The sequence below is a fragment of the Thalia democratica genome, chromosome 3, assembly GCF_965202585.1.
Source record: "Thalia democratica chromosome 3, ktThaDemo2.hap1.1, whole genome shotgun sequence".
Lineage (NCBI taxonomy): Eukaryota > Metazoa > Chordata > Thaliacea > Salpida > Salpidae > Thalia > Thalia democratica.
In genome coordinates this window covers 59798989-59820008 of record NC_139167.1, presented here as the reverse complement: position 1 = coordinate 59820008, position 21020 = coordinate 59798989, and the positions used below count along the sequence as shown (strand labels likewise).

At 23.8% G+C, this 21020-nt stretch overlaps 1 protein-coding gene across 1 annotated transcript in view; it reads right to left on the bottom strand.

The window, feature by feature from the left end:
• The window catches only part of LOC145832713 (serine/threonine-protein kinase stk11-like), a 35122-nt gene extending 16030 nt beyond the window's left edge, over positions 1-19092 (bottom strand). Inside the window, exons 1-5 of the mRNA XM_082940026.1 lie at positions 18742-19092; positions 18084-18330; positions 14563-14648; positions 14297-14414; positions 12992-13165 (exon numbers count right to left, since the gene is read on the bottom strand). Of these exons, the coding sequence (XP_082796152.1) occupies positions 12992-13165; positions 14297-14414; positions 14563-14648; positions 18084-18330; positions 18742-19066 (950 nt within the window). The 5' untranslated portion in view covers positions 19067-19092. The remainder of the gene's footprint in view (positions 1-12991; positions 13166-14296; positions 14415-14562; positions 14649-18083; positions 18331-18741) is intronic.
• Between the last annotated feature and the right edge of the window lie 1928 nt (positions 19093-21020).

Below are 21020 nucleotides of genomic sequence, written 5' to 3'. Positions count from 1 at the left end.
TGGCTAATACATCAGGAAAAATTTATGCCAAGAATACTTCATAAAAAACAAAAGAAATAAAAAAATATTAGTAGCCAAAAAGAAACGTTTAATTTAGTAATTTTTTATTGAACAACAGATAACAGAAAATCCAATTAAACTATAAGCGTTTTTTAATGATTTTATTTAACGTTTTTAAATAAGTCTGCCCATATCGACATATAACTTAATACTAGAAGTATACTTATCAATAAATAATATATGCTTTTAAGAATACTTCATATTTAAAATAAATACAAATAATAAACTTTAGTTCAACTGTAAGTCATAAAATTATTCACATAAAACAAAATAAATGTTAAGGGGTGCTTTATAAACAAACTTGTTTATGTAAAAGTATGAACAAAAACTTCTACATCACGAAAATACTGTCTGGAGTTTATGAATAGAAACAAAATAACTTGAACTTTGTTGCTAGTATAAGCTAATAAGTTCAATAAGAAATAGCTAATTTGGTATAGGTAGGTGTTAAAAAAAGTTATATTTGCCTAATTAAGTTGTAATATTAAAGCTTTGTTCAAATTGCTTAATTTATTAAAATGTTGTTTTATCAAAAAATAGACATGCAAAATACTATTTATAAAAAACACATCAAAAAAATATTTTAACTAGGAACTTAATGAAAAAACCTACTTATTTGCAATAAGTATGTGCAGAAACATTTTTCAATAATAAGCACACTCTCTAATTAATAAAATGATTAAGTAATGCTTTAAGTTACTTAGTTTACCGAAACTATGTTGTAATGCAGAAAAACGTATCTAAGTATCAAATAAGTTGACTAAAAGCAATAAAATAACCAAACATCAACAAAAATGAATACTTTATGTGGGAACAAAACAAATAGTGGGAGTTTATAACACCTAATTCCAGATTAAAAACAAGATAATTTATATGAGAATTTTTTATGGTCATTTAAAAGTAATCAAATTTACATATAATAACATTTTAACTGTTTTATATAGGTCATCCAAATAAATTAATATACCGTATTCTTTTTAAGTTATTTGGTTATTTTTATAGTAATATAATAATAAAATAAGTTAAGCTTTTTGCAAAACAACTTATATTTCAAATTTATTGCTGTTAATAAATAAGATTTTCTTATTATGTACATACATAGGAAAAATCTTTTTAATAAAGCTTTTAAAACTACAAAGTAACTTGATGTTTAAACTAGCAAGGGAAAAACAACAAATCATACTTATTCACAAGAGCCACTTACCTACATTATAAACTATTTTTATCACAAATTATGTTTGCATAAAGTTATAAATGCATTGTAACTGTTTACATACTAAATTCGGCATGAATTTGCGAGTTTAAATAACAACTGACCTAGATATAGTTTAAAATACGTTTTGTCAAAAAAGCGTATCATGTTTTTCTTCAAAAACTTTAAGTTAATTTCTACATGAACTTTATGTACAGTTTCTCAGCGATTTTTAATGTGGAACAAAGTTTATTTTCAAAATCAACATTTTAAGAAAAAATAATGAATCAATATTGACCAAGGTTTAGAAACTTATATAACTTTAACTTCATAACTCGTAAAAAAGAGTGTTATTAAATTTGATATAATTTAAATTTTAACAACTGAAGTAAATAATTAGCTTTACAAATATTTTTTAAATTATATGCTCTGTAACTTTATCAAAAAAGATATAAGTATTAAAAATAACAATTAGTGATATACAAGTGACTTATACTTTTTAGTATTTAGAAAGTTGCATATGGAGACATTACAAAATATATAATTTTGTCTACCAAAAAAATAATACACGAATGTATTTATATACAAGATACTTATAGTTGTTTTATTAGCGTTGTAAGTTGTAAATGCTACAAACAAAATTCCAACGTATGCAAACAATATTATACAAACCACATTGAACTTATTTTGCTATTTTTTCAAAAGTTGTTATAATACTGTGATGTCAGTTGCTTAGTTTATTTATTTAATAAACGTTTTTATCAGTATGACACTTGTAAAACATTTTTAAAGTGGTAGATCACAAAATTAATGTATGTATTATTCTATATGTTAGCAATAATAAATATTTTAAGTATTTGTGTTAACATTTTCCTTTAGTAATTAAACTTTTTTCTAAAACATGTGCATTAAACCAGAAGCGGATATTATATAATTGATAACTAACTACACAAATTATTAAAAATTTCAATACTATATTAGATACAGATCAACTCTTTTTCAACATAGAAGCCTAATAAGATAAAAATAAAGCTTGCAAAACTACGATTAAGATAAACTTTTTTTGAAAAACTATTTAACACAGAATAAAAAATGAACTTCAGATGAAACACCCAAAGGATACAATTACAGAAAGGTGCAAGCCTTTCACACTAAAAACGCACACACTTATTAAGGGATCAATTTTAAAGGTGAAAGTTGTGTTTATGGATTTTCCTCACAATTACACGAAAAATATGTTGTGTCTGCATCTTCTTAAAATGCATGAATTTTTACTGGAAAATTGGAATACCGGAAAGTACTTGTGTTTTAAGAAAAGTACAATTTCAAAAGTATGTCATTTCCAAAATTTAAAATGAAAATTTTCTACAACTTTAGACACACTGTAGAAAATAAAATACTTAAACATTAAAAAATTATAAAATAATTAACTAAACGTTAAAAAATAAAGTTACTGCAATTTTGAAGAAATTGAAAACTTTAGTTTGTACATTTGTACTAAATAAACTGTAAAAAATACAACGAAACTTATAAATACAAAATAAATGCATAACTTGAATTTATGATTAAGTTTCATTTTCAATATTACTTATTTCCAAACCTATAAACACCTTACGTAAAAAAATACAAAAAATTAAGCACAATAAATTTACTTTCTATCTTGTTGCGAAGATTGGCATTGAAAACAACATTATCCCAAATATTCAACAAAACTCCAGCCAAAATGAAATAAATTTATCAAAAAATAATGTATATTATTGGAATAGCGTTAACAGAGACATAATAAAAGGTGCCAACTAAATAATTTAATATTCTATTTTAGCATATGTTAAATTTTATGTTTGAGAAAAAAAAATAATACCAATATATTATACAACATATGCTTTTGACAGAGAATAACAAACAAAATGAACTACATTTAATACGTAAATTAAAAAGATAATATATGGAAAAACTTGTTTCAATATTTAGTCTAGCCTTAACTACTTGCTAGCAAAAAATCCAATATTAACTTAATTTAAATATACCAAGTTCTTAAAAGTATATAAAATGTAAATACATTCAGCCAACGTTATATTATATTAGTTAAACAACAAATATAATATGCGTAAAAAACATTAATATTGTCTTAACAGACAGTTTTTAACATAAGGTAATTTATATAAACACATGTAACTTCAAACTATATATTACATAACTATTTTAATTCTGGTGCTTATTACAAAACATTATTTTAAATGCGTAATTTTTTTTTAATATCTTAAACTTTTATAACTCAAATTTTGATATTTTTTTGAATCTCATTTTAATAGTTAATACACATATAACATATCTGGCTTTACTCTAGCAGACAGTATGTCTGCAAAAAGTCAACTTTGACATTTAAAAAAGTCACAAAAGCTTTTTTATTGTTAAGCTCTTAACAGACAGAGTTATTTGTAAATTTTCAAATGTATAAGTTGTAATTTAAAAACAGCACACTATTGTAAAAATTTGAAATAAGTTAAATAGAAACATTTTTACTTTATTATTCTACTTTAAATGATTATTTTACTGCTTAGATTGTTTGAAACAGAAAAAAATGTTTAATTTAAGAAAAAAAATCAACAAAGTATAAAAAAAAAAAGTATATATCACTAAGATTTTTTTTGTCTACTTACAGTCAAAGCACAAGTTTCACTTTAAATGGTGTGAACTTGCGTCAACTATAAAGAAAAATGTTAACCAAGACAGTGTTAACAGAAACTTTGCCTGCAAAGTAATGAGTAGATGAATAAATTTCAGCAGCAGTTGCATTATATTCTTATTTTTTATAAAAAAAATTTGTAATGTAATTACGCTTTAGCTAATAGTTTTAGTAGGCTTACAATTTTAAGACGGGCAAAAAACATAAAAACTTAAATTGATATATACTGACCTAAGGTCTATAAATTGTCAAATTTTAAGTCAAAACTAGTAGATATCAGTTATATGAGTTTACCGTGAATATTAAAATGTAAGAAACAAAGTATTTACAACTTATAAATGAATAAAAACTAATATTTGGCAGTTATGGTGTGAATTGTCAAATCATAATATGTAAATATCAGCATGGATGCAAATTTATATATATTAATAGCTTGGCGTTAACAGACACCCTAGAATGTGCCAAACTAATTTATTTGACATTTTGTTCTATCAGCTGTTATGTTCTAACGTAGGGAAGGTTAATTTATGCCAGTCTGTGAACTCAGATTTTTTTAAAGTGTTTAAGAGAATGGTATTTTTTAATTAAATTCATTAAAAACTTAATCAATACAAAGTGTGAAATCAATAGGCAAATAAAATATAAGTATTTTGGTTAGTTTTAAATTAAAAAAAATTAACTAACGCTTGAATTGAATACTTATTTTACATTTTATCTTAAACTGTATAATACTTTAAAACAACTTTTAAGAGGAGAACACACACAAACATAAAAACATATCTAAATATCATATAAATTAGTTAGTCACTTGAAATTTCTGACAGTAATTAAAAAGTTAAACAAAAATGCAAATAAGAAAGACTAGTACTTCAGTGAATCAAAAACTAAAATACGTTACCATAAAATTAATTACAAAATCCCATCAAAAGATAACAAATGAATTTGATTAAAATCAGATAAACTATATTTAACTTAAAAAATCATATTTATTTAAATTAACTGTATTGCACGTGGTATAAAAAAATCAAACAATCAATTAAAGTACTTTAATTAAATACCATAACGGTGTCAACAAAAAGGGACAGCATAGTCAAAATTGTTCAAAAACATCAAAACAATAATCAAACAGTAACTATAGCACTCAAGCAGAGAGCAAACTATGTATTGCACATCAGACGTATAATGCAAGTGGTATTTAACCCAGACAGCTGCGCGGTTTTCGAAAGCTCCTAAAGGTTAAGCTCATACAAAGCATCAAAAGCGCTTCAAGTGCAAGTGGGAAACAATGCATTTGAATATTAGTGACGTTTTACGTGAGTTTTGAAAAAAAAAAAAAATCATTTTTTTACATTTTTAGTTGAAATTTTAAAAAACACCTTTAAAACATATTTATCTATTTATGTTGGCATAAATAAAAATTTATAATTTTAAATGTTCAATAAGAAAACAAATTTCTGTTTACTTACATGAAAAATATATAAAGAACAAATTGTTTTAGTCACTTTTTTATATAACGTTTTACTTTTTAGCAAATGATAAAAGAACTTAACATAAAAAACTTAACTAATTTAAACTAAATTGTACAGATATTACCTGGAATAACAATAGTTTGTAGTGAAAAATCCAAAAAATAATCTAGATTTTGGTTTAGTTTATAAAATTAGCTCAAACTTTTTTAAAAAGAATACTTGCTTTTATTTAGACATTTACAAAAATAAAAGAAAGATCATACTAGTATTAAAAAAAAACAGAAATTTTAGTTTAAGGGAGTTGTTGTTTAATTATTTACATATTATGTAAACAAATTTTATAACAAAAAAGATAATTATAAAAATCTAATTTAAATAAAATAAAAAAGTTAGTTTAATTATAAATACAATATATATTAAAATACACTTTAAGTTTATAAGTTTTATAAAGCTTTTATGACAAAATTATCAGTTTTTTTGAAAGTAAAATAGAGAAATTCAATTTTATTTTTCATACAAATTTACTAATTGTAATAGAGCTGTTTTGTCTAATCTAATGGCAGAAAATTTTAAATTTACCATAAAAAACAATACCAAAAGTTTAGAATATGAATAGTTTTTATTTTTCCAAGTAATATAAAAAACTAAGTTATTAAGCTCAAAAAATGTTTTTACAAATAAACTTGGAATAATTTCATTTTAACCAAAAGTGTTAACAGTTAATAAGTGGTTAGTTTAAAGCCAGACTGCTAAATTAAAGTAAATTGCAGCAACTGTGATTGCAGCACATTTGCAGATATTCTGCAATTGGCAAATTATTCATATCTTGAAAGTTGTTATCGTTACACCTTTGTTTAGTGAGATAAAAACAATCTTTTTTAGCTTGAAACATTTCAAAAGATGGTCAAAGCAATAAAACTTTTTAAGTTGTTTACGTTTTAACTTATTTTGGATAAAAGGAAACAAAATATATATTTTCGAACACGATGCTGTTATAATTGCAACTTTAAATTTGTAATTTAGTATTTAATGATAAGTTTTTGTTTGAACTAAATCAAAGCATTGTAATTGTAGAAAACTTTGTGATTTTGAGTAGTATTGAATGACATTATGTGTATTCTACTTAATAGAAAACGACAAAGCCTATTAAAAATAAACAAAAGACTTTAAACAAAAAAATATTTTGCTTTATCATTGATAACTATCAAAGATTTTTAAACCAACAAAACTGAAGACTCTATTGTTGTACTAATTCCAATAACGTTCAGTTTTTTACTTTATTGATACTTGCAAAACTTTTTATTATCGATTTTTATTTTGATATTGTATAGGAATAAAGTTACACATATTAGGTTTTTTCTCATATTTAACACTTATATATTATATAACCATATAAAATAAAATTTTTGATGGGTAAAAATTTATTTATTATTGATCAGTACAGATAAAACCACAAAACTAAAACAAAATTAACAAAATGTTCTTATAAAAAAATTAAAATAAAATTAAAATTAAGTTTATAATACCTATAAAGCTAATGAAAATTTGTAAAAAATATATTTTTTTCTATTTTAAGACATATTCGTGTCATTTAATATTTTTGAAATAGAATAAAAGTAGTTTGTACTTTACTTGGGTGTAATAAATGGTTTACTAGGTGTTAACTGATATTAACCTTTTTATATTGGTTTAAGTGGTTTTGGGCTTTTACGTAATATTCTCTGAAGATATAACTCCCTAAAGTACTAAATCTTAGTTTAAATGTATGGTTTTTGTAATTTTGTTAAGTTAATTGCATAATCATGCAAAATGTTGTGTTAGTAATTATGTCCTTACATGTCCTTATACTAGTGATTTTTTTAAGTAAAAATGTAGTAAGGTATCAACCACTTTTATATTTTAAACCAACACAAGTTTAAACCTTTTTTTGTAAAGTTTGTGAAAACTTTATTACCTTTAAATCAAAGATAAGCAAAGAATATGTTTAAGGCAAATATTATTAAGACTAGTTGAGTTAATTTTTTCAAGTATAACTTCTTTGTAGTAAGATATATAAATAAAACAAATATACAAAAAATTTACAATACTCTTCAATAAAACTCAACTAAATATGTAATACATCAGTAAACAAAATTAGTTGCTATTAAAAAATACTGATAACTCGTACAAAAAATAGTTAACATTACAAAAGTGCTTAAAGAGGAAACTGAAATTTTTTTTAATTAAAATTAACTGTATATACAGATAAATTGTATGTGAGTTAAAATTAAACAATTACTTAATTGTTATCTGATGTTTTATAGATAAACCAGTTTAATATAGTTTAAATGATAACGTATTTCAAGACATTGGCTGGAAAATTTAAATAAAAACTCAAAAGTAAAAAAAAATATATTGTATGTTTTTCATATGATAGATCTCAAGTATTTCTAAAAAGATAAGTTGAGGCTTAAAAAAACTAATTGATGATAACTTTTTTGGATTTTTTTTAAACTGTTCAATTTCAATTTTTTTTAATTAAAACATTAAGTATAAAGTATATTTTATCAATTTGAAACTTTATCCTAAATTGCAAAAAAAAGTTACTTTACTTATAATTAGTGATTATAATTATAGAAATAATTTTTTTGACACAAAAAAAGACACAAAATATTTTAAAAGTTCTGAAAAGTTAAATAAACCCACGTTACACATAAGTTTTGCAATTATAATTAAATTTCATTTTCGAAAATTATATTGACGCACATAAAAAACACTTACGTACTTTCCAGCGTTTAAATAATTTAAAATTTTACACCAATCAAAATTGCCACAACATTTGAGATAAGTTTTCAAACATACTATATAAAACAACTACAAACATTGCAAACATGTCTAAAACTTATTTAAACTTAATAATTCACATTTATCATACATAAATAATAAATGCGAAAAATTTTAAGTAAATACTTTGTAAGAACATAAATAAAACTTATAATAGACAGTATGTATGAGTCAAAACAATTATAGTATGCGTCATTTAAATAATTAAACCTAGAAAATACATCCTGAAAAATGATACCCTTCATTATTAAAAAATAAAATTGACTCAGTTAATGTACATAAGTACTCTAAAGTGTTTTTGTGTAAAAATACTGTTTTTTTAATGTTTTGTTTTAAAAAAGTGACTTGTAATACTAAGTAAATCAAGTTTAATTAAAAAAGTTCAATCAACAACGAGAGTTAAAATTCTGATAATGTTATAATAACTTGAAAATGTAAATAAAAAGTCAATATAAAAATGAGAATTAAAGAAAACTTTACTGTGTATCTGCTTTAATTTTTAAATTCCCAAAAAACGTTGACAGATAAATTTTAATCAACCATAAAGCTCTAAAAACTTATATTTTTAAATACCAGTTAACTTTTTCAAGCTTTGTAATTGTATCATTAAGGTGCATTTAAACTTTATGAAGTTTCAAGAAGCAGACACTTTTTATTGATTGCAGTTTATCGATCTTTTTGAAGGGAGGAATATCTAACAAGTGCAAGGTTTACATAAGAAACTTGTGTGTGTATGAAAGTTACGAAACTTTGTAAAGTTTTGAAAATTTTGTGTAGTGGCAAGCTTATGAAACATGGAGTTTGGAAATGTCAATGCTTTTAGTATGATTTTGTTAACAACTGCACAATTTACATACAAACTAGATGGAGTTTGTTATGGGGATTAAGTGCTACATAAAAATGTATATAATTTAACACTATATTAGAGCTTATTAAACAGAATCATATAAACACCGAAATGAGTACCAAGTAAATAAAGCGACACTATAATCAAATTCTTTTTGCCTACAAAGGGTAGGTATTTAAAATACATATAGTTTCCATTTTGACTATTTCAAACACGTTACAACAACTTTTTATTATCTTGAATCTTTTAAAATTATGTATATATTAAATATGTACTACTGGATTGAATTATTTCTAAATTTATTTAAATCAGAAGATAAATATATATAATGACTTTATATTTAAGTATTTAATGCTACTTTTAATAAATGAATTCTTATAATCCAACAAAATTTTCCTGTCTATGCTATCTATTGACAATATTACAATACAATTGAAACTTTTTAAAGCAGTTTGATAAAATAAAAATAAACATTAAAACAACTTATTAGGTAGAAATAATAGAATTTGAAATTCCTTTTGTACTTTGAAAAATATTATTTTCATAAATTTATAAGATTATTTTTCAAGGGTTACTCATATTACTTAGGAAGTATGAAACAATATTAATAGTTAATGTAAAAAGAGACTAATAAACTTCAATTAGTGTTTTCCTAAAAGGTTTATTTTACTTTTAAAAGTTAAAATTTGTATATTTTGAAACATAAACTTTAAAGAATAAACTATAAAATTTAATAATAAAGTTATATTATTTAAGTTTATACAATAAGTTTATAGGTTTTATGATTCAAATACACATAAGAAACGATTTATGCATTTTTAATGGAAACTTTATGCAAAGTTAAAAAAAAATAATAAAACTTAAAGCTTTTACCACAACTTTTATATAGTTCAATAGATTTAAAACAAAGCAATACTTACTACCATAATTTTTTGAACAGTAACTTTTAGTAAAAAAAAATTCCTATTCTTGTAAAAGTAAATTCAAATTTAAAAAAGTTTTTTTTACAATGTGTTTTCAGTAAAAGCTTCCTTTTTACAATGAGTTTTCAGTATTAGCCATACTTTTTGTTAAAAAATAACGTTAAATGGAATACAAATTTCAATTAAGTATGTTTTAAACTCTTTTTTTTTTGCGCTTTTAAATTTAGTTTCATTTTAACAAATGTATAATCTTACATTCTCAAATTTACTTCAATCAATTTATATGAAGCAAAAATTAATTTCCATGGAAAAATTTAAACTATACTATTTAAAAAATTAGACTTTATCTAATCTTCAAAATTTTTTCTCAGCAATACTTAATTTCAATGTGGAACAAATTGTTTATTATAGGAATGTTGTGCATTAAAAACTTTAGAGAACAAAGATTTGTTTTCAATTAAAATATACAAAAGTCTTTTCGAAATTTAATTAATAAAGTAAAACATAAAAGCATTTTTACTTTTAAAATGTTTAAAATATTTAAAAATACATTTCAGACTTAATTTAGTTTCGTTGTTTAGCGTTGTTGAGGAATAAGAAAATTTTATCGAACCTAACTGACTTACTAAATAGCTAAATACAGCATAGCTCTATAAAAAACACTAAAATTTACTTTAGCTGACTGTAAAAAGTAAAATTAAGCTTTTTAAGTAAAAGTGATATTTATTTTATTTTTGTAATCCAATGAATGTTTATTTGTATACAAAATTGACGTAAAATGGATTCAGTGACGTTATAAACATTTCTTTTAAAATTATATTTTCCTTTTAACTGAAACTCAAAAAAATATGTTTATGTCATCTGTGCATTAAGAAATAAACTTTTTAATAACGTAAACTTTTATACTTTTTTCTAGTACGTAGAAATTTTTTTTGAGTTTTTAATTAGTGTAGAACGTGTTATGATAACTATCACGATACAGACTAAAATAAAACGTATTCCAATAAATGTTAAGTATTTTATGTTGTTAAAAACTTAAATTACATAAATTAATAAAATTATATAAATAATTGAAATTAAGTTAACAAAATTAAAAAAATGTCAAAATTCAAAAAAATTGAAAATGTTAAAATATTCGTACAACCTTATTAAATATTCACTCTATAGGCAGAATGAAGCAAAACAATGGAAACTAAAAGCTTCGATATTATTTCTATAACGTTATAATATAGCCATATACGTCAAACATATAGCCAAACTCTGCGTATATACAAATATCTGGTGACATTTAAAAACAAACAGACATTATATAATTCAAGTTTTATTAAAAACAAACGAAAATATTACTTAACCCATGGTTCTAAACATAGTTTTTTTTTTTACAAAACAGATAAGACAAAATTTAAAAATACAAAAGTACTTAATCAACAACAATCTAAAAATTTACCGCCAAAAAATTAATTAACTTTGTCAGATATCAGCCAAAAACAATGTAATTGGAAACTCATGTGAATTTTTAAACATTAAGTGAGCTTATATTTTACAACTTGTTTTAGTAAAATCAACATAATTAATAATTAAAAGTTTATAGTCTGGTAGCTTTCATGAACAATTTAAAAAAAATTACAGACGTTTCGATAGACTAGATTAATTCAATTAGCAAAATCAATATAAAGTTGTTTTTAATGAAAACAGAGAAATTGATTAATTAGATTAGCATTTGAATTGGAATCTTATTTAAGACAAGTCTTATTGTATTTATCTACATGTTTTAAATAAAAAGCAGGTACTAGTTGTATCAACTACTTTTACATATAATCAATGTTTATCAAGTTTTAGTCTAATAATTTCATAAAATTGTTACTTTCATAAACAACTTTTACATATCTCTTATAAGTTTTTTAAGCACAATTCAATAACATTTTCACAGAAAAGCAAAGTAAATAGATAAACATTAACAAACGTAGGAAATTACTACCAAAATTAACAACATTTTAACAAACCCTAGCCACTCACAGGGTTGCAACTCGTTTTCTCAAAAATTATTCCAGAATTCCAAATTTCTTCCAGATTTTTAAAAATACACATTCTTGGGTCTATTTTTAGTTTAAAGTTAAGTTTAAGGTAAGAAACTGTTTTAAATAGTATAAATACATTGAAAAGATACTGTACAGCTACTTTAAATATGTTTTTTAATAAAAAAAATTTTTGATGATGACATTTTTATTTATTTATCTGATAGATGTTTTAAGTCAAATTGAAATTTCACTACTGAAAATGTGAAAATTGTTAAAATTCCAGGTTTTTTTCAAAATTTCCTAAATTCCAGGTTTTTACAGGATTCCAGGTAAAGTGGAAACCCTGCACTCATATTAATTACAAAACAGCAAACAAATGAGCCTTTTTTTGCCATGAAAATTAGCATATTGATAAAAATAAATACAGTTTAATAACAACATGATAATAAAAAATAACTGTTCAAAATATAGTTTTAATTGTTTGCTAATAAAAGATCCTAGTAAAGTAACTTCACTGGAATATAAATAAATAAAAACAAATTATACAGTAATCTTCCTTTATTCTACCAACATATGTTTCTGTGTGTTGATTCGTTGACACACAGAAACATATGTTGGTAGAATAAAGGAAGATTACTGGATAATAAAAAATATGAATTTATCAACAAACCCGCGAGCCTTACAAAATATATCTATGTTGTTTATGAACAAATTATATATACAGTAACCCTGTCGGTTAAACATAAAAACATATAAAAACTACAAACACTTGAAACTAATAAAAAATTGTAAACCAACAAACATATGAGCTTACTAATAAATGATAAAAATAGACAACATATCAGCAAATTAAATCTAAACACCAACAAACCTGCCTGTCAGACAAGCTTTTATTTAACCAATTAAGCAACCTATTAATGTGTTGTTGTGACTATTAGACATTAAAGATACTTGATACAAAACACCAACCAACCTGTGTGCCTGCCATTCAGGGAACTTTTTGTTCTTGCTTCCGTCCAGCATATCCTGCAGGTTTGTGACGCAGTACTCCATTATCATGTACAACTTCTGCTTCTCCTCATTGTACATCGTATCGACCAACGAGATAACGTTGTTGTGTTGAAGTTTGCGAAGTAGTTCGATTTCTCTGCGATATTTATTTTGTTATGTTATCATTGTACAGTAACATTCGTTATTGTGTTGCAACTTGCGAGGTAATTCTATTTCTCAGTTGGAAACGTAGTTTTTGTATAAGTGCCTTAAAATTGAAGGGCAGTACATAGTCATAACAAATTAAAACAAGGAGCTAAAAGAATTATTTTGTTCTTTGAAATTTTTGTTATACATTCATATTCTATTTTTCTGTAATGTAACTTAAATGCAAATGACTTTTTAACATTGTGTCAAGTGGTTTAAAAGATACATTGTTGTAGAAACTTTGAAGATATTATATAAAAGGGTTTATTCAAACTAATTTTCATAATCCAATTTTGGCAAAAACATCAAAAAAACGCCTCTCCACTGTTTTATTACATACTTTTTCGACAATTAACTAAACATAAAATTCTGATCAAAAATCCCCCATACGGCGCAATACCACTCATTTTGGGAAAGCCTGCTAAGTACATTGTACTTACAATTGATTGAGTGTTTACTGTCAAAATATATGGAACACTTGCGCAGAAATATTAAAGACCCAAATAGACTTAAATTAAAAATGTTCGTAAGTTTCGGCCTTACTTGATAATGTAATTAAAATTTTATTTCAAGTAAATACAATAATGGTTTAAAAGCTTTGTAGTAAGTATGTTTTCAAAATATATGTGTATATATTTTCAATGTTTATTTAAATTCCTTTTTTTTTATAACTTAAGTGCTTATTTTATATAAATTATAATCTAAAAATTTATTAAAAAAATCTAAAGGTTTACAGAGCAGCTGTAAAAATATGCTAGTAAACCTTTTAACCAGTGCAGTAATAATCGATTTTTACTAAGTTGTAAACATTAATTGATTCAAGTTTGCTTCGAGATATTATAAATTCCAGTAGATTTAAGTAAAATCTAATTATCTGATGTTTTTAATGAAGCTCATACATTTTTTAAACTTTCAATAGAAAATAAAATAAATAAAAAAATATTTGTATTTTATCGTGTTAATGGATTAAGTAACCATTAATGCTTACATTAAAAATACAACATGAACACAATAAAACTTGTTATTATCTACTTTGTAATGTTTTTAATGGTATTACATTTGAAATAAAAAAGTAACAAACTTTTTGACATTGGCTTCACCGTTTGGAATTCTTCTCAATTTTCTCTTTTTAATAATTTTGATCGCCCTCCTACACAAAGTCTCCGTGTCAAGAACCTCCTTGACTTTACCATAAGAACCTGGGAGTAAAAAAAAAATTATTATTAATTATATTTCAATAATACCTTTTTTATAAGAGTTTATCGTGCTAAAAATAAACTTGTAAAATTAAAGTTTGTATGAAAAACATTTCAAACATAGTTTAGTGAAAACAAATATATTAAAAACCTTCTCCGAGCAGTTCTCCGAACAAATATTTCCCGTATATTTTTGCTCGTTTTGGTGCAGAAAAGATTATTTCTTCTGAATCGACTCTGTAAAAAAAATATTTTAATTGAAAAACGTTTGTTTTCTTAACTTAAACGTAATATATTTCGTCTATGTTTAGACAAGGACAGTTTGAATTGTAGATATTTGCTTATCTTATATTTCAGTAATTGTATTTATTTTTTTATCAACGTAACCAATTAAGATCAAGTAGAAGATTGAAATTAAATTTAACTGAGTCAAAACAAAATGTTCCGCGTATTAACAATCAAGCTTGATAATTAATACGTTTATTTTGACAAGGAGTTAGTACAAGAAAAAAAGTAATCAACTATAAGCGGATTTTGCAAACTAAATTAAAAAAAACTAAGTTAATTTTGAATAATTAATAGAACTTAAGTAGTAGTAACTATTGAAGGAACCGTTGAAATTCTATTAAACTGCTCTTTTAAATTATAAATCAATTACAAGAAATAACAAAATTACATTTTTATTTCACTAGTAGTTGCTATCGAAGGAAACATATAAACTTTATTAGAACATAATATTAAATTATAAATTAATTATAACAAACAAAAAAAGACATCTATTAGTTAATTGTATAAAACTAAAAACAAAACAGTATTTAAATTGAATCATTTACCTTTAGCTCCTTAGGTTCAGACATTTGAGTTCTTAATAAGAAAAATAAACAAAACATAGCTTTTACCATATATCATTTACTTTTAATTTTCTTCACAAGTGTTCAACTAAATTTAAAAAAGTAAATTATCATGTAGATAAACAATACAAGTTTTAAAAATTTATTGGACACTTATCTTCCAATAAAAGTAGCTGCACCCTTGGAAAAAAATCAACAAAAACAGTTAAGATAGTAGGTAGACAAACTATAATTTATCAAATTTGATAGGTTAGCATATGAGCTGCTTCCTAGTAAACATCAGTGCTTTAATTAATTTGTCAGGAGAAAATGTTGCTTTGAACACAAGTGATGACCTACATAACATGTGAAAACATACGCGCAAGCAAATGCATAGAACTTATATATTAATTACACATATATTAACTATTAAAATGTTATATATGCAATTATGTTTTGTAAAAAAATATGAACTGTTAAACGTGTTTTCTATGTTTAAAAAAAATACTTAGGCAGTTACATCAACATTCAAAAGTCTATGTGAATATTTTAGCTACGTAAAGACAAAAGTTTATTGTAAAAATATGCTAAGTTAAATTAAGTAAGTTAAAAAATAGAAACAATTAAAACATAAAACTTGTTAAATTAGTTGCAGAAAAATCAAACTACAAACAAAATACATATTCCTTTTTTTATATACAAAAGTTTATGCTTAAAAATAGTTTAGTATTACAAAAACAAAGAAATTATCTCATAAAATGACCTAAAAAGTGTTTTGAGCTCATTTTAGGTTAAATATTATGGTTCATCAATTGTTAATTTTTTTTATTAATTTAAATTAAACTGTTAAATTAATATAAAAGTTTTAAACTTATACATTCTTACACTCCTTGAGCAAACTTAAAAACAAGTTCAAAACAAACAAAATAAAACAAACAAACACAACTTCAAAAATATTTAATCTTAAGACTTTTGGCAAACAAGATTTAATAGAACAAGTAAACTATGACCACTTTAAAACATTTGAAACTTGTGTGTTTAAAACAAATATAAAATACGTTTTATTTAAAGACCAAAGGTTAGACATATTAAAAACTAGATAAAAGTTTCGAAAACTACTTGAACTTTATAGGAACTAAAAAAAAATCATAGATTCATCAATATAAAATGATTTATTAACTACCATGTCAGTATTAAATTTTTTTTTAGAATTTCAATCAAAAAAATATTTTTAATCAGACATAATAACTTTTCAACAAAGTTATATTTCATCAATTAGGTGTTATTAACGAAAATAAGGTTTATTTTTACATTATTTATTTCATTATTTAGAATGAAAGATTGTGAAAATTATAAATTATGAATTTATAAAAGTAAATTCAGAAACTAACATTAGAATCATTAGCAGATTAAACCAAATTTTAAGGGGCAATGGGGGTAAATCAATTTTTTTACAATTCGATCTTATTTTGTTCAGTTTTAAGTAAGCTAAAAGTTGCTTTTTACATATTTTTAAATTTTAAATTAGATTTTGAGATAAAGCTGGTCAAATTCGAAGACTACAACAGGCTTCCTATGGGAGGCGTAAATAACTTGAAGTCACTAAAAATCTATCTCCACCTACGTTTTTTGAGATAATTACAACTTTTTTTTTTGCATAAAATCTTTATTCTTTAATTTCTACAAATTTTGTTCGAACAGAATTTTCTAAATATTGCAAGGAACATTTCCTAAAATTTTGAGTTAATTATTTTAAAAAACAGAGAAGGAGATTTATTTTTAGTGAAAAAGTCTTTTTTTTTTGCCTTTTTAGTTTGCGCCTCCCAAAAGAAACCTATTGTAGTCTTCTACTTTGACCGGCTATACCTCAAAAATTATTTTGAATTTTAAAAATCTGTATAAAGCAACTTGTAGCTTAGTTAAAACTTAACGAAATAAGACAAAATTCTGAAAAAAGTGATTCATCCCCTTTATGCCCTTAGTATACTGGGATAACACTTTCAAAGTACTTTAAGGTTATGTCAAAACAATACCAATTTATTCTGGGTTTATAAAACTGTTACTAATGCAACTTTGTTAAAATAAGTCTGAGATATGCTATGAGTAAATCAAAACACTTTTTGACCTACTCACCAAAAGATTTGCACAAACATAAAATGTTGTGAAATTCCATGTCTTCAAAATTCCTACAGTGTTAATATGCAAACAAAATTTCAAACAACTTTTTACAACATAAGTGCAAACATGACAAACAAAAAATAAAGCTGCAAACTTTATTTATTTTATTTATACATGAAAAAAAATACTTTGATGTCATTTGTGCTTGTGCAATAATTACACTGTAATGCCTTTTAATATAAAACTTTTATTGATGTTTGACAAAAACCTTTTTTTATTGCTTTACAAACTAAGATCATTAAACTGTTTACTAATTGCTGTTTAATATGTAAATATTTTACAGTTTGAAATGCTTACTTTTGGAATCAAAGAAAATGTTTCCAGAAAATTTGATGTCTTTAGCATCAAAAAACCTAGGCGACAGATTTCGTGATTTTTAATTTGTACTCCCAGTAAAATGGCCATTTTAAATATTCCTTGAATCAATTTTTTACAAACTTGACTTTATCTCAAAATTGAGTAATTTCAATTGCTATTAATTAGACTTTCAGCTTTCAAATAAAGTTGAATATTAAGCTTATTTAAAAACAATAACATGAGTGTAATGGTTAAAAAAAACCTTATAAACTTTAAATGCAACCAAAACCTGTGTATACACTCACAAAAATGTAACACAATAAGCAAAAAAAATTAATACTTAACAGAATATTAATCTAAAAAAAACCTTGTAAACAATCCAGAGTTGAGATCAGGGTTCCACATGAACTCCTCACCGTTGAAGTCCCCGTCAAAGTTCTGCTCCTCATCCACGTCCGGTCTGTACTCGTCGTCATCAGAGCCGCCCATCTGAAACAACGTCCTCTGATTGGCCGGACTGCCAATTGAGAGGTTGTGATTGGGTGAGTTGTTTTGTTGTATGTTGTGGTGGTTAGAAGACTCGGCAGATATCTCAATTGTTGGTATTTGTTTTTCTGTTGAGTTATAAAAAATGTGGAATTTTGAACAAATTGATTTTTTTTCATGTTACTTTTAGATGAACATTGGTTGATTGGCTTAAGTCGATTACTTATAACTGTACTTTTGTTTATGAACTAAAAAATTTGATAAATTTGAACTTAAGAAACCTATGTACTTTTATTACAAAATTTTTGTTTAACAACAATTACAATATTTTTGTAACACATAAAATGAAAATTGAGAACAAGTAACAATTACAAAAGTTTATAAACATATACTACTGCTGGATGTTTAAGTAATTTTCAAAAAGCTTAAAATTCACCATAATTGAACAACAATATTTAAATGTTTACCTTTATTTGGTTGGTGTTTGTTCTCAACATTCAATGAAACCAAATAAACCTTTACGTTTAAAGTTTACTCACCAGTAGATTTAAACTTTGATCTCCCACTATTTGTTTGCATATCATCATCAACCAATATTGTTGCTATTCTGTCACCAGGATGCTTGAAGAGAGATATATTATTGGTCCCCTCTTCAACAACTCCCATCTCATTTCTAAACTGCTCATCTTCAATGTAGGGTATCCTGCTGCTTGCAAATACTGGCGCATCATTGGTTGGTTGACTGAACAAAGATGTCTGATTGGCCAGTTCATTGAACTCAATTTGGTCAATATTGGCGGCTTCCACCATTTGGAAGGTGGGGTTGCCGATATTGAATGATGTTGGTATTGCTTCCTCAGTCATATTATTATGATTTAAAATATTAGTTATTAATTATCTGGCACGAAAAATTTATCATGAGCTACTTGGTTTTACAAAATGATTAGTTAAGTCATAGTTAGAATTCTTAGTAACATTATTGTTATCAAATTATAAATGTATACCAATGTTTGAGAAATTTGAGGCAAAATATAAGCATTGGTATACATTTGAACCTTAAACTAATATTTTTTTACAGAAAGATCTTTTAAATATAATTTTACTTCAAACACAAGTTTGCAAAACACTAAGTATTTTCAACATTTTTTCATTAAAAGTACAACTACTTGATTCATGTTTAACATTTGCAGTATAAATTTTACTTTTCATAAAATAGATAGTATTTATTCTCATTATAGTTAAAAATATAATTTTATGAAACAATAATTGAGTTTAATGAGACACAAGATATTTTTTGTTACTTTTATAAAACAATAGTTATTGTTAGAATCACTATAAAATTTAAATGAGTCTGCATAACTAGAAACTATTAAAAAGTAGTAAAAACAATTCTTAGGTTTAGTACAATATCTAGTAAGTTATTTTAACAAGAACTTTAGGAAAATTTTATTATTCATTATTTAAGTTTTCAAAACTAACATAAATTATATTCTAATTACTTCGGTTGCTGAACAATCAGTACTAAATTTTATTTAAAGTTTATAAAACTAATTACATTTAGAAACTACTTTTCAACTTAAAAGCTGTTTTAATTTAAAAACTATACTTCAAATTTTTGTTTAGTTAGTTTGAACATAGTTTTATCAATTTTTTTGAGGTTTTTGCAAAAAAAAACTATGCATTTTCTGATTTTGTTTTTAATTTGTTAAACTTTCATAAAACATAAAAACTAGAAAACTGACTTTAAACATCAGGTTTAGTAGAGAATCTAGAATAGAGTTTAAAAAAATTGCAACACATACAAAACATGATGATTTAAAAAATAAGTTAAGTGTATTAATAATAAAAGTTTTCCAATATGCCATATTAAGCTTATATTGAAAAAAGAAACTGTTCTTTTTAAAAATTTTTATTTATTTATGATAGAAGCAAACATTTATTCTATCAAATGATTTAAAAAAAAAACTTTATATTATAGGAGATCCTGCACTAATTAAATCAATATTTTTAAAATATTATTTAAAAGCTATAGCTGAGGTAATATATGAAAACCTTTATAAAAAGGTTTTAAATTCATTGAAGAATTTAATTATAATTTTAAAAACATTATTCTATGAAGTTTAAAAATAATTCATTTAAAATACAAAATAAAATAATTTTATTTTATAATTTAATTTTTAATTTTAAGTAACTAGCACTGATGTTTTGCTCTTTAAAAACCATTGAACCTTTTAGGTTTATATCTCAAAATTTGCTTACAACTAAAAAAAGCTGTTATACTAAGCAAGTAGCTAGGTTTTAAAAAATATGTAAAATAGATATAAAAACCTGTCTTACCCACTCAATGTAGTCTCAGTGCAACTTATATAAAAAAATTCAAAAAAACTCTGTAGAATAAATAAATAAAAACATTGACTCATATGAGACTTGCAATCACAATTAACTCAGTGAAAACATATAATTTTAGACAGTGAACATTTACAACAGTATAGAATTTAAATCAGTAAAAGGGTCAATGCCTAAGAAGATTTTTGACTAATTCATTCAAATATGTAAAATTGATTCTGCAAACTGTTAACTTTGGACTTGTCTTTACCTACTTGAGAATCTAAACTGATTAACAATTTAATTTCAAAGGGTTATATAACATATGTTTAATTATTGTCTTTTTAAACACTGAATCTTGTTTTATAAGTACTTCTAATTTTTATTACTGTTTTATGAATGAGTTTTCTACAAAGAAAAACAAACTTATACAAAAAATAATCTACTTTTATTTTTATCTTTTTAAACTTTATGGACTTAATTTTTAAACTAG